Source organism: Thamnophis sirtalis, unplaced genomic scaffold (genome assembly GCF_051295495.1).
Source record: "Thamnophis sirtalis isolate CommonGarterSnake01/CBP01778 unplaced genomic scaffold, rThaSir2_p1.2 scaffold_4, whole genome shotgun sequence".
In the NCBI taxonomy this organism is placed as follows: domain Eukaryota; kingdom Metazoa; phylum Chordata; class Lepidosauria; order Squamata; family Natricidae; genus Thamnophis; species Thamnophis sirtalis.
The window spans coordinates 116,041,437-116,056,820 of NW_028261384.1; the positions used below are offsets into that span (position 1 = coordinate 116,041,437).

The 15,384-nt window shown below is 36.6% G+C and overlaps 1 protein-coding gene across 2 annotated transcripts in view; it reads left to right on the forward strand.

The window, feature by feature from the left end:
- The window catches only part of KASH5 (KASH domain containing 5), a 33,153-nt gene that overhangs the window by 6,918 nt on the left and 10,851 nt on the right, over positions 1 to 15,384 (forward strand). For both annotated transcript variants that reach the window (XM_087711974.1, XM_087711975.1), the window contains 11 exons: positions 2,217 to 2,378; positions 2,818 to 2,935; positions 5,911 to 5,961; positions 6,454 to 6,531; positions 6,665 to 6,721; positions 7,325 to 7,384; positions 7,754 to 7,818; positions 8,291 to 8,378; positions 9,748 to 9,855; positions 10,596 to 10,756; positions 12,893 to 13,007. In XM_087711974.1, coding sequence (XP_087568100.1) covers positions 2,217 to 2,378; positions 2,818 to 2,935; positions 5,911 to 5,961; positions 6,454 to 6,531; positions 6,665 to 6,721; positions 7,325 to 7,384; positions 7,754 to 7,818; positions 8,291 to 8,378; positions 9,748 to 9,855; positions 10,596 to 10,756; positions 12,893 to 13,007 — 1,063 coding nt within the window. The remainder of the gene's footprint in view (positions 1 to 2,216; positions 2,379 to 2,817; positions 2,936 to 5,910; positions 5,962 to 6,453; positions 6,532 to 6,664; positions 6,722 to 7,324; positions 7,385 to 7,753; positions 7,819 to 8,290; positions 8,379 to 9,747; positions 9,856 to 10,595; positions 10,757 to 12,892; positions 13,008 to 15,384) is intronic.

Genomic DNA, 15,384 nt, shown 5'->3' on the forward strand with positions numbered 1-15,384 from the left:
ATTTTTACAAGTTTTTCTGAAAGAAAGGGATGAATTAAAAAGTTGGCCTGTAATTACTGCATTCTCAATACTCTGTTTGGAAATGGAAATGTTGGAAGTTGTAATATAGCATTTCTGGAGGGCATCTATTTAATGATGCTTGCAAGTATCCTGAAGGCAGGCAGCTAAATCTCTTGCCTTGAATCTCAGAGAGACTGTTAATGGAGTTAAATGTTGCATTTTAGGAAGTTTGGTCATCAGTATAAAATTGCAGTGTTTAAATTTGTCATACCAGGAATTATTTCAAGCCAAGAAATCAAAATGAAATAAATGGCATAATTGTGCATTCTAAACATTGATAGAACTGAACATAATACGTAAATGTTACTGTAAGATAGGGTGTTTCCAAACGTCTTGCTTGTTGGTAATAAAATATGGTATACGTTTGTCATCTGTTGATACTTCTGGATTCCTATTCCTGTTGAATATGGAATTTTTTATGTTTCTTTGCCCACAATTTAATAAGGATATATATGTTCATCAAATCTTCTGCAAATAACCTCTTTATTCCAATAGCAAGTTTCTCCTACCCAAAGAGTGAACATTCTTGAATTGTTCATTAAGGGTGTTCTACTCATACAGGCAATATTAATTCTGGTTTCTTTATTCTTTTTTTCTGCTATCTGTTATTTCATCGATGTTTCTGTACTTGTAACTGAATATAGGTAGTCTTGAATTAGAAGCATAATTGAGCCCAACGTTTTTGATGCTAAGTGAACCATTTGTTAAGTGAATTTTACTCCATTTACTCCATTTTAAGTGAATCATTGAGGTTGTTAAGTGTAACAGAGTGATAAAGTGAATATGGATTTCCCATTGACTTTGCTTGTCAGAAAGTCACAAAAGATGAGCATATGATGCCAGGGCACTTCAACCGTCATAAATATGTTCCATTTGCCAAGCATCTGAATTCTAATCATGTGACTATGGGGATACTGCAATGTTGTAAGTATGAAAAACAGTCACAAGTCACTTTTTTCAGTGTGGTTGTAACTTTGAACAGTTACTAAATGAACTGTTTGTAAGTCAAGAGCTGTGTGTGCTGTTAGTTTCATAATATATCCTCAATCTGAATTTTGCCATCAGTATCCATTCATGTTCTGCAGTACCCGTGCCCTTGATCCTAAGAGATGAGATGCCCTGGTTTTGAAAAGTTAAATGCATTTGTATAAACATTTTGGTCAAAATATGGCAAACATGATCTTTTGTTTATTTTAATGACAAACATGATCTTCAGTTTATTTTTATATCAATTAAGAGTGTTATAACTCGCAAAAGTTGGATAAATATTCTACTAGCACTTAGTAGGGCAAACAAATTAAAGTTGTGACAAATCAAAAGGTTATTCAATGCCAATTTAGTTCCTCAAATTACTGACTTTCAATGGAGTGAATATTCCCGTTTATTAACATGAGTAACTAAATGCTATCGGAAATAATATATACTAGTTTGAGTATAATCTCTTCAACACAATGTAGAAAAAATATGATATACTCTAATACTATTTCAAGATGTATTATCTTCTGTGAATTCTTATATTCGATCCTTAATCTTTTGCTAAAATAGTTTTAAAAGGACTTATTTGCCACGTGTTACGTAACAGGATAAAAAAAGTTTTTATTTAAAAAAAATCTGCTTACTTTGTACATATATATGGTATATGTAGCAATCTGGATAACTGACTTACTATTTGCCTGCCACTATGAGAACTTTTTGAATAAGAAGTGAGGTGAATAAAGTTTTAAATGTAAAATACACTTTGAAAGGTATATATCCATAATATTTGTTATAATAGTTGCAATAGTGAAAAGTTACTTGCATTGAACCTATAGCCTATATCAGAAGAAGAATGAATTATTGGCAATAGGAACTATTCATCCACAAGTATTATGGACCCCATAGTCGTAATGAACACTTTATTGCTTAAGATAAAATATTTGATCCAATGTTACATACCACATACAGAATATGTAATGATGAGCATGGTATAATTAGCATTATAATATAATAGAATAAAATTCTTTATTGGCCAAGTGTGATTGGACACACAAGGAATTTGTCTTTGGTGCATATGTTCTCAGTGTACATAAAAGAAAAGATACAAGAAAAGATAATGGAATATAATGGCAAAAATCACTTTCCAATTTATTGGCTTTTTCCGTTTTTTCTAAAAAAAGGGAAGAAGCTATTGACTTCACAAATAGCATCAAGGACTTACAGCATGACAACAAACAGCTAGCAGTGCAGAATGTTAAACTACAGAGAACTATTGAGGCTGCAGAAGATCTCAATTCAAGACTCTCTGAAGAGATTTCTCAATTGAAAGGGAAGCTGAGAGGGTAAATGACAGAACTGTCTTACATGAGGCCATTGATAAGGATTAATCTCAGAATGCAACTAATACATTAAAAATGTGGGAAAGCACTTGGGAAAAGAGAAAAAAATAATTTGAATATGTTTATGCAACATTATGCATATATTGCTGAAAGTTAAACAGAGAAGTAACTCAATGAGAGATCAATATAGAGAATCTTTGAAATATTCTCACTCCACTGAACATGTCTTGTGCCTTTTTTTTTTCCTGTCAACATCTTTTTATACTGTTATTGGCTTCTGTCTGTAGTGCCAGTTTCCCAATATAAGTTTGTGCCTAGGTTACTTTCTTTATTTTGAGCTTAATATCTAATTTCTTCCTTTCATTTTCAACTTTGTTGTCAGTTCATCACAAAGGCAGAGTTCAGGCTATTATGACTGAACACAATCTTTGTTATATTACAGTAACCAGCAAACACTGGAACAAGCTAAAATATCAGCAAATGAATTGGAAGATCTGAAAATTTTTTCAAAAAGTATGGAGGAGGAAAATAATAGATTACACACACAAGCACGGCAGTTGGTAGGTCTGGCTGTACATTTAATCTATGTTGTAATCTACCAATATTTTTTCTCCTTAGGAAATCAAAGTATGCATATTTATTTTATCTTATATTTATTATTTGTTTGGTCTTTTAATTGGAAGGTTCTGTTCTGACCGAGCCTTAGCAGAAACAAGAAACAGACCTGTCCTGAAAAACCCCTCTTTATTATCTCCTGTAAATTAATGGCATTCACACACCAAAAAACCTAGGCAATAATCCTTCAAAGAGTTAACTGCAGTAACAGACCTTATCAGTTCCTTGAGATAATTGCCAGGCCAGGTACTAAATCATCTGAAATCCCAAAGGTTGCCTCCTACAACCACCATTCCCCTTTTCTTCTATTTATTCTCCAGCAAGAGAGGGGCCATTCAGCCTGGGAATGTGTGCTTTGCTTCCCAAGTTGACTTCTTGTCCTCAGTTGTTCTCCTAACAGCTCTGCACATACGTACATCTGGAACCAGCCCCAGCTGTTCTTCCTCCCCACTTGCCTCAGCTTCCAAAGGCAGCTGCCTGCCTGATGGCTGGGAAATGTCGGATGGCCCTGGCTCTATCTATATGCACATTGCAGTTGGGCAGCAGAACTGATTAATTTCTTAGCAGTTGCATATCACTGCAAACAGTTGGTTCATGAAACACTTGAAAGCATTTATTTTCCATTGGCATGTACTCCTGTGACACTCCAGTACCTTGAATCTCCTGCTTCAGACTGGATTTAAGTCACAATTTTAAATAGGAAAGTTAAGAACTCAGAATTCATGTTCTATGGAGTGGTTTTTGTTCTGACCAACCTTAGCAGAACCAAGAAACAACTACTTGTCCTGAAAAAAACTCTCTTTATTTAACTACTGTGAATTCATGGCATTCATACACAGCAAAGTCCAGGTAATAATCCTTCCAAGGGTTAACTGAAATACAGACCTTATCAGTTCTTGGATAATTGCCAGGCTGTGAGCTTCCAGACACAAAGCTGTAAATAAAATTCTCTCAAACAGTCTGTGAGACACAAATCACAATGAGCAAATCTTCCTAAATCGAACTGTTTTTCCCATGATGCCACTCGCCTTCTATGTATTCCCCTGCCAGGGAGGGCCACTCAGTGTCCACACGTGTATTTCTGAGTCAGTTCCTGGTACTCAATTGTTCTCGCCTGACAGCTCTGCGCATATGCGCATCTGGAACAGGCCCCAGCTGTTCTTCCCCAATTATCTCTTGAGTTTGAAGGCAGCTGGGAAATGTCGGACAGCCCTGGATCTATCTCTGCCTCCAATAAAGAGCATCCATCAGAGTCTTCCCCAGACTTCAGGGCTGGCCAAGTTCCTCCCCAACCTCCTCATCGTCTGAGTCTGCCGTCAGCTGTGCTGTCAGCTGGCGGGCCACAGCACTATCTCTTACCGCAGGGCCCTTCCCCTGGGACTGAGGATTCTGGTGCAGCCAGGACGGGAATTGGTTGTGGAAGACCTGCACGAAAGCAGGTGCATGCACAGAGGTCGCATCCTCCCATGTGAAATCCTCCGGCCCATAACCATTCTACTTGATCAAGTACTGGAGCTGTCCTTTCAGCCACTGGGAGTCCTGAATGCTGGAGTGCTCGTACTTGGGTGGCCCATCTCCATCACTTGGTTAAACATGTGGGCATTGGTGCAGGCCGTTGGTAAACCACGACATGGAATGAAATGCACTATCTTCAATAGCACGTCTATCACCATGAACACAGTCGTAAATCCAGAAGACTGCAGCAAATCTGTGAAGAAGTCCATGAAAATGGTACCCCAGTGTCTCTCTGGTGTCAGCAATGGCTGGAGCAGCCCATCATCAACTTGGCCTGCTGGCGCCATACACTGTTGTAGGCTTGGACATCATGTTGTAATCGGGTCCACGAGAAAGTATGAGAAACCAGGTTCAAGGTCTTGAAGAGGCCAAAGTGCCCCATCGCAGGATTGTCATGGCACTGCAAGAGGATAAGTCCCTGGATGGTCCCACAGGGACATATACTCTGCCTCAATACTGCAAGAGTTCCTTGGTGAATGTCCATGGAGAGATGGGCCCCATCTCTTCTTGCTGTTGCTCTACTCATGTGTCATGTTGCTGTGCTTCCTATATCTGAATCCATAAGTCCACGGGCTCCTGAACCACGGAGAAGAACTCCAAGGAAAGAACCGTCCTGGGTGGGAACTGGTCTTCGGTGCGTGAGTACTCTGGTTTCATTGAGAGTGTCCACCCTTTGGTTGCAACTGCTTGGAATGTAGGTGACTCAGAAATTGAACCTGGCAAAGAAGAGGGAACACCAAATCTGGCGTTCGTTTAATATCTTGGTGGTCTGCAGGAATTGAAGGTTTTTGTGGTCTGTCCAGACCTCCAGTTGATGTCACCCCCCTCCAAATGATGTCTCTAAACCTCAAATACCACCTTAATGATGGGCATTTGTGAGTTGCCTCAGGATCAGCGCTTGTCTCCCTTGCTTTTTAATATTTATGTGAACCAATTGGGAGAAGTCATCCAGAGGTTTAGGGTACAGTGTCATCGATATGCTGATGATATCTAATTCTGCGTTGCCACCCCAGGGTGTTATTTCCCAGGTTTTGGAGGCTGTCAAGGTCTGGATGACAGAAAAACTGAAATTGGATTCTATCAAATTTGAATTACTGTTGATACATTGAAGTCCTTTGCCACGAGAGTTACTCTAGATTTCCTTCATTGAAATCAAACTGGTTTTTGATATCTTTTAAGAATCAAATTGTTTTGGTGAGCTTTCCTGTAATATGAACATTGTCATTTTTATTGATATTTTGTACCTTTGAAGTTTATGTTACACATGCATGTCTCTACTGTGGATGTTTCATATTGTATCTCAAGCTTATTTAAAGCTGTACAGTCATGAAAATGTAGTGTTGACAAAACTTTTTTCAAAATTCTTGTGACGACCATTCAATCAATATTTTTTCTTCTACTTTAGGAAAAAGAGCAGCAGCTTCTCTCTGTTAAGATGGATAACCTTCAGGATGAGGTGAGGTAAAGAGGGGAGAGTTCAGAAAATGGAGTTATAGTAGTTATGCCTGAAATAATTGCAGAGCTCGCTAATCACTTAAACAGAATTTCAAAGGCAGCAAAAATTGTATCAGCTTGAAATTTTCTATCCTCATTGCTGATCCCTATCTAACCTTGTTCAAAGTCACTACAATTGCTAACCTCCCTCTTAGATATTGGATAACAAAGTCTAACCAACATTCTATACTTTAAGGCTGTCTTTGGATAATGTCAGAATAAAAGTGAGATATTCTTTAACAACTGCACACTAATTTTTTATTTCCAAAAGAATCACTGCATGAAATTGTTTAGTCCCCCATAAAAGTGTAATTGTATATATTACCTACTTGTACATTAGATTTTAACATTTTCCTCACTCAGCTGGAAAAGAAACTAATTGAAACACCATCAGCACCTACTGCCTTGACACAGAGGTAAGTAACATTAATAATCTGTTGAATTTGTCTTCCAGAACAGAAAGTTGCTTCTAGAAAAAGAAAGCTCAGAGGGTAAAATCAAAGAGCTATTTACAAAGAAAGCCAAAATGAAGGTATGAATGAACTGAGTTGTCTGCATAGCTTATTGAAAATGTCATTGTACCACTAGTTGGGTAGTTAACTGCAGTACTTGTAATTTGGCTATATGATTGCAACTACTATATTTGTATTTTTATTTCCTCGTAGTCACAACTCTCTGAGTATGAAAATCGTATCTCTTGCAAAGATGCTGCCCTTAATAAGGTGAGTTGTTTGTCCAGGGTATGCTAAATTGAAAATGTAGTTATGTCATAGTGTGGGGAGGTGTAAAATAACTGTGGATCTTATGATATTTTGTGCTATTATGGATGATTATAGTAGTTGAAACAACTATTGTTTTAAGGTGGTGAAGAGTTTTTGCTATCATAGATACTATAATAATAAATGCAGATACCATTTTAAAACTCATCAGCACTAATTTATTAAAAATGCTTCACTTTGAAACTTTTGCTATGAACCTGAACATTTTTTGCTGCATTTTACAGTAATTCGCAATGATTCTTGAGATGTTCAAATAATTGACAACCTCAGCCTAACTTGTTTTGTCTCTACATTTAGGAATCCCTAGGTGTCACTGCAACTTCAATTTCATATTTAATTTGATTATGAAAAAAGAAATGATCCCTAAGTTCAGATCCTCTTCTTGTTGTGCCATATCCGTCATTCGATGTTGGCGATCATATTGACGATCCTATTTTTATCAACTAGGTTCAGATAGCTACTTTCAAAATCTTCACCAGAGCACAGTTTGTTTTGTGATGCTGAGTTACTTTCTTGTATGGATTTTATTAATGTTTATATTTACAGAAAATAAAACAAATTGAAGCGCTTACAATAACTCTGGATGAATATCGAATGATGGTACAGGTAATGTACATTTTAATTGTGACAAGAAGGAATCTATCCAGAATGTCATTAAGCAATCCAGGGACAAGCTTGCTTGGAATGTCCACAGATTATTATCCTAAACTTTCCCATTTCAGTTACATAATTATAAAAGTATTGGTAACTCAGATTAGGAAGGTGAAGCTTTACATATTTTTTGACTCCTTCTTCACCTTATTGCAAGTGTTTTACATCAGTGAAATTACTGAAATGTTAATGAAATTAAACATTTCTGTAAAGTAAGTCTATGCAACTTTGTAGATATTCTTGTTAAGCCTACTGTCTTGCTTCTTTCCTCTGCACTATTATAGCAGCTGTTGTAAATATTCTTATATTGTACTGTCCATATAGGAATTGAAACTAGAAGTTAATAGGCTTCAAGAACACTTATGTCAATCCTATCAAGACTTAAAAATGTAAGTGCTATCATCATTGGATATTTTTAGTGTGTTAAGATGTACTGTAATGCCTATTGAATACTAATTACTATAATATTTGTTACAAACTGTATTTTTAAGGAAAGACTAAAAAGTGATATTAAATAAATATTACATATAACTGCTATTCCAATAAATTTTGAGGCTAATTTGTAATTACATTATTCCTTTTCACCCTGAATCATGGTCAACCTCATATTTATTCACAAGAAATTATGTAATGCATATGTAATATAAAGGCTTTTTCTTATATTAACTTAACTATATCTTAATTTTGGGAAGACTTTTTTTAACGAGAAATGATTAATAATATCATATTTTCCAATGTATTTAGTTTTATTATATATATATATATATTTAAACCATTTTTCATACCAGATTTATAGCTGCAGAAATGTAACAGAAATGGAAAATTTTCTACAACTCAGCAGTAGTTATTTTCTTGATGCAGGCCACCAGCAAACTCTCTACAAAGTATGAATGGTCCCATACAGGCATCTGCACAGTCACTCTACAAAGAGATTGAAGAATCACGTAGAGTAAGAAGCATTTCGGTTTAGAGAGTTATGCCATTGCTTTAGATGAACTGATAATAATTTTGGGTATTTTGAACATAAATTGGGAATGTATAAGAATAGAAGACCAAACATTTATCACAAACTTTTTCCATTTAACTGTACCTTATCCATAGAATAAAATGAATAGAGAATTGGCTACTTGCATTCTTTAAAGTATAAGCAGAGCCAAGTAAGCCCTAGCCAACAAAACCAACTCTATTAGAGTTCTGGAAGACTTGTAAGACCTGGCTGTTTTCCCAGGCCCAATGTTAATTGGAACCCTTGTGGTTTTGTTTGTTTCTTTGACTATTAAGGCTGTCATGTTTTGTTCTTATGCTTTTAATTATTTGAAATTGTAAATTTGCTCAGGATCTTTAAGAGTGGGACAATTATAGTAAATCTAATAAAACAGTAAACACGATAAGCCTTTTAAAATTAAGAAATTTATGAAATAGTTGATTAATCTTTGGAAAATGTGTAAAGATTGGGATTGTTTGAATTTAAGGGCCAAAAAAGCACTTTTAAAGTACCTGCTTGCAATTGTTTAAAGCTATCAGAGTTTAACCCAGGATTTGACGAATTTCTGAAAACTCAAACTTGCACCCTGGAGCAATATGAAGAGACAAAGACATGACTCAGATAAATAAGTTACTTTTAGTGCAGATAGAAGCCCAGATAACTAAAGTCAACTATGTGATCAAGCCCTTGATAAACAATTCATGGTTTAAATATTATAACTCCTCTGCCTGTTTTTATACAATAATGGACAGTCCCTCTCATTTCTCAGCCCTGAATGTGCAGGTAATAGTAAAGCATGTTTTGCTAATAGTACTGTTTGATCTCACATTCTTTGCTTCTGGCTTTAATCAGTCCACACAAAAATAACTGCATCTTTTCCTGGAATTGTATAATTCCGTTCATATTCCTTTGAAGTTGAATGTAAGGAATTGCAATTGTGTTATCTGTATTCATGTTCCACATCTTTCTTTTCAGATTTAAAGCTTTGCACAATACCTGTACTGTATATGTTAATATTAAATTATAATTAAAGTTGGATGATCACACCTATGCTGTCTTATAGTGAATTACCATTACCAATTCAATCAGCATGGAGTTGTCACACTACAGTCCAGTACTAGAATGGTGTTATCACATTACAGGCCAATCTTAGATTGTTACAGTTATAATGCATATAACATATGTAATAGAAACAGGGAGGGGAATAACATTTGCCAAGAACAAAACTCTGTTAGGAAAAAAAATATCTCTCATGAAATGCTATATTAATAAGTATTAAATTGTGCACAATATTCCTCAAACTACGACTTGATTATACTTTTGTTGTATGTAGCAGGAAATCAGTAAGGAGTGTGGCTTGCCTAGTCCTTTGTGTGGGATGTTGAATTCTTTGGTGATACATTCAGTAGCTGAAGGAAGCATTGATTGCTTGACAGAACAGGTAAATATAGAATCACAAGTACATTGGGCTTCCCCCTCCCCTTTTCCCCCTGAAAATCTGAATTATAATGATACATATTCATAGCAATGAGCACTTAGAATTTGATTTCTGCTTTAGTAACGGCAAATGATTCCAAAAGTTGACTTGGACACATTTCTTTGGTAGCCCTACTTCTGTTTTTAGGGTCTTTTTAAAACAAATTAATTCTAAGTGATATCTGCAGATAATTCAACATCGCATGTCCAGCTTTCAGCAGATACTGTACTGTACTGTTCAGGATTTCAGTAGATCTGTGAACATCCCTTCAAGTCTATTTGGACATATTCCCATCAGCAGAAGGTGACTGATCAGCCAACAATGACTGGTTTTCAGCCCTTTTGCTTTTGGAAATCTGCCATAATGGATTAAAACAAGTTAAAAATCCAAGTTAAAAATCCAACCAAGATAAATTTATTATTAATTTGGAATTATTTGGATGAACAATGTAGCATTAAAATTAATATATACTTAATTAGAATTCAAAGCATCACCTTTATTCCTTCATATAAAAGATAGAATCTCATTTTCTTTAACTATTTGAGCAATAATTGTTTGGATATTTAAAGCTTATATATGATAGCACTACTTTCATAATCTTTTTAAGTAGGTTAAAAAATCCTGCTCTCAGTCTTCTTAAGAACTGATAAAGACCTAATGTGAGATTTATTGTTCTGGCAACTATTCTTTTTCTCTTTCTCTAGGAACATAACAAGAAAGGGTTAGATGATATCAAAGCATTACTTCCAGTTTCACATAGCTTGTCTCAGTTAAGCCTTTTGACTGATGATAATGATCAACTAATATTGAAGATTCAGGAACATACACAAAACCAAAACAATCTTCTATCAGAGAAAGGGGGAAGGTAGGAATGATGGTGACATTGCTGAATAAATGAGAATGTTTTAAATCTCAAAGATATTCTTCAATCAAGAATTTAGCTATAAGTTGGGCAAATGATTGAGAATACTCAGATCTCTTTGGAAATAATTTTTTCTTTTTGATAATTGAATGCTTCTAAGGGATGGATGTAAATAGGGACAATAACAAACCAATATTGGAAATATTGGAAAATGAGAGCAACAGATGTTACCCCAGTGAAATTTTATGGACTCCCCAAGACAGGAGTCCCTCTCAGATGTATTGTGGTGCTACAAGATATCTCTATCTACAACTGGGCTAAATGGCTGCACAACGTTTAAGCTTCCTGATTCCATCCCTGAACTTCAAGATTTAAGTGTGGGTCCTGATGAGATCATGGTCTCCTTTGATGTAGTACCCCTATTTACATCCCTCCCTCCTCACTTAGCATACAAAGTAATAGATAAAAAAAACTAGAAGAGTAGATCAGAGATTATAATAACCTAATCAGGACACATATCATGAAGATACTCCAGTATTGCCAACATGCTGTCTTCACATTCAAAAGAGAAATGTATTAGCAATTGAAAGGGACACCTATGCAATTTGCAATATCAGGAATCTTTGCAGAAACTGCCCTGCATGAACTAGAATAACATGTATTTAAAAATGACATTCCTAAATGTTGGTGCCACTACGTGGCTAACACATTTTTCGTCATAAACAGAAATGCACTGAAAGACTTTCATGCCCTACTGAACTCCATCTTCCCAAACGTACAATTACCATTCTTAGATGTTCTTGTCTAAGCACAAGCAGGAAGAAACCACAGTTTATTTTAAGGTCATCAACACTCTATGCATTCATAGTTTCAGCAGTAACTATCCACTGTCACACAAAGAGAGTTATGTCAGAACACTATGTCGGAAAGTGAGAACCCGCTGTACGGTAGTACCCAGCAAGCTTAATCAATTGGTGAAAAGGTACCTACATGAAGAATTCAGGCAGAATGGGTACCCACAAGCATTTATTACAAGATTCCTGTGTAACGTACAAGGAAGAGAGGTGAAGAAAGAAGCTATAGTACCAACTCTATGGCCCATCCCTCCATACATCAAAAATATTTTGGAACCAGTAGAAATCAGCTTCTGGGAGGCCACTGGGCACTGTACCACGAAGAGGCTGCCATACGAGGACAAATCATGAATTGCAAAGATTGCTTTGAGGGGGGAGGTACTTCTAATGTAATCTACCAGATCCTCTGCATGGACTGCCCCTATGACTACTTAGGACATATGGGGAGGAAGTTAACAACCAGACTGCAAGAACACAATTGGTCAGAAGAGACCTAAACTCATTGGTAGCCTCACACTGCCATGAACAAGGACATACATTTTATTTTGCAACTACTAAGATTATTAGCTGAGCAGGTACAAAGGTAGCCAGGGAAATGATTTAAGCCTGGAAAATGGGCCCTTTGTCAGTGAACAGGAGTGCTGATTTACCACCAGCTTATCAGGTACTTGGAGCCGAGAACTCGGCAACACAAGGAAAAAACAGCCAATAGCCAGTCATCAACACGCTAGTCAAGCAATAGGAAGCCACAACAACCAGGCACCACATAAATATGATGCAGCCCAAATAACATTCTGGTAGAAAGAAGTTCCATGAAGATGGGCTCCAGCACAAATCTGGAACTCAAAAGCCTAAACCTCTGGTCCTGGTGAATGACTCACTGCAAACTTATTGTAACCATTATAGTTCTGGATAGCATTCCAATTCCTCCTTTGTTTATTGTAGCTTACATACCTAGCAGTATATAAGATGAAGGTGATTATATTCCTAGAAAAATTGTTTATGATTTATGCCTGCTTAATGGAGAAAACTACTTCAAAGTTAGAACAGCTAAGGACAACTGAAGACTGCCTTAAGTATGAATTACCAATGACTTAAGGATATGGCAAAAGAGTTTCCAGGGCATGTTCTGCTATTGCTATCTAGAAAATGGAAAAGTCCATATGTAGTGAGCATTTTAATCTTGTGGTTAAAAGTTTCTTCATATCAGACTAAAGAAGTTTACATTTTTTGTTGTATCTGTATCTATCTGGGTATAATAAATATCATTTTTTTTCCAATTTAGCAGAGAGGAATCAAAACAAATCCTGACAAATGAACACATTGGCAATAGCAAGACTCTTGAATTGACTCTAAAGAACATGGATCTTTGGGCCTATCCATCTAATATAGAGTCTCAGGTACTTTCTTGTACTTGCAATGATATAGTGATTTCTAATCTTGAAAGGGGATATTTTTAGACAGAATGATTGGCAGCTTTTATGCAATGAATCAACTATAAGAATATCTAAATTGCAGTTGATATATACATGTTTAAATCTCTGAACAACCGTGCTTGCATTCATATCTCCAGAAAAATAACTTATTTTACAACATAGAATTTAACTAGGTATACCAGACTTTTCCATACATTGCATGGTATCTCCTTTCAGATATTTGAATATCTGTAGTACTGTTTTATACTCCTTAGGCATTTTCTTTTATGTTTGAACATAATGTTAATTATGGTTTATCAAAATATAGTTAAGTAAAACAGAGTTTAGTACAGTGTATAATATAAATAGGCCTAAAGTAATGTCCAAGACATTTTTAGTTAAAGCTAAACATCATAACCATTATTTGCACAATTATTTTCTTCTGTTGCTGTCTGTTGTTCCTTATTCATACTATATTCCTGTATGACTTTGAACCTAAGGCAGGATATAATCTACAGTTGATTCTCCTTCAAGAACGAAGGCTTTGGAGTGATCACAAAACAAGACTGCTTCTGTTTTCTTTGTCTATTAGCCCTGTCTGTCTTCTCAAACTCTGAAGAAGAAACAAAGAAACAGAAACGAAAGATATTGATGGCAATAGGAACTGAGCTTTTTTCAGTCTGTCTACTGTAGTTGTGTTTAAGAAATCTACAGCAGTAGTGAACCTGTCTTTTTCAATTTATACTCCTAACTATTGTTAGAATTAATTCTCACACAGCCATAGAATGATATCATAACAAATAAGTAGTTTTTTTTACAGTCATTTCCTATTTTATTTAATTGCCTTTTCCTAGGTAAAAGAGTTATCTTTGATTTATATAGTTGGAAGTATCTTTTTAAATATATATATATATATATTTTTATTATTTTTACATTTAAAACAATGCAATACCGCGAAGTTGAAGTGACCATACATTCACATTATATACAACTAGTCTCAACCATTAACTATTAGCCTTACTTACTACATTGTCTATCCTTCTGTCCAATCATAATATATACAGTTTGTTCCAGTCTTGTCACCTTGTCTTATACCAATCATAAAATCTGTTCCAGACTTCAAAATATTCTGATTCCCCTTTATTTTTAAGTTCAAGAGCACGCCTATCTGCTTCCACATAGGGCAACACTTTTCTGATTATATCTAGCTCTGATGGTGTATTTTATTTTTTCCAATACTGAGCATAAGTTATATGCGCCGCAGTTAGTACATGTATAATTAGATAAAGTGTATCTTTCTTAAACCCCTCCGGTATTATGCCTAGGAGAAAAATTTCTGGTTTAAACAAAATTTTGTCTCCCACCATTTGTTCTAACCATGATAGAATCATTTTCCAATATTTTTTGCCTCATTGTATGTCCACCACATATGATAAAAAGTGCCTGGTGTTTTTTTACACTTCCAACAATTTGGGGCTAGATTTTTAAACATTTTGGAGAGCCGTGCTGGGGGGAGATGCCATCTGTAGAATATCTTATAAGCATTTTCTTTATACACCATAGCCATTGTTTGTCCAGGCGACCATAGTTTCTTTGACAGGTTCTTGCTTTAGCTCAGTGATGGTGAACCTATGGTATGCGTGCCACAGGTGGCACGCGGAGCCATTTGTCAGGGCACTCAAGGTGCTTTTTTAAAGCCATTTTTCGCCCTCCCCAGTCTCCAGAGGCTTTATAGGAGCCTGGGGAGGGTGAAAAGAGCTTCCCCGCCCCCCTCGGAGGCCATCCAGCGGCTTCATGAGCTTCCCTGAAGCCTCCAGAGCGCAAAAACTGGCCCTACGGGCAAACTGGAAGTTCAGGAACGGACTTCCAGTTTGCTTGGAGGGTCATTTTGACTGCTGCAGAGGCTTCAGGGAAGCCTCCTGAAGATCCCTGAAGCCTTCAGAGTGCTTAAAATGACCCTCCGAGCAAACCGGAAGTCCTGAAGGTCCCTGAAGCCTCCGGTGGACGGGGGAGGCTGTTCTCGCCCTCCCCAGGCTCCATAAAGCCTCTGGAGCCTGGGGAGGGCGAAAAAAGCATGCAAAAAAGGGTGTGTGTGTCTGTAATGCGTGCATGCACACTGGGGGGGCGCATTGCATTATGGGTGCGGCAGACCCACACATGACACCTCCCCTGCGCTCCCCCCACTTATGGCACATGAGCCGAAAAACGTTCACTATCACTGCTTTACCTTATGTTCCAACAAAAATCTACAACACTTTGATCAACCTGTTCTCTTGTGCGCTGCTTGGGGAATCCAAGCATGGGTTAACTTTGTCCATTAGCCTAGAGACTGAGTTATGCAAATTGATGGCCACACCTCCTC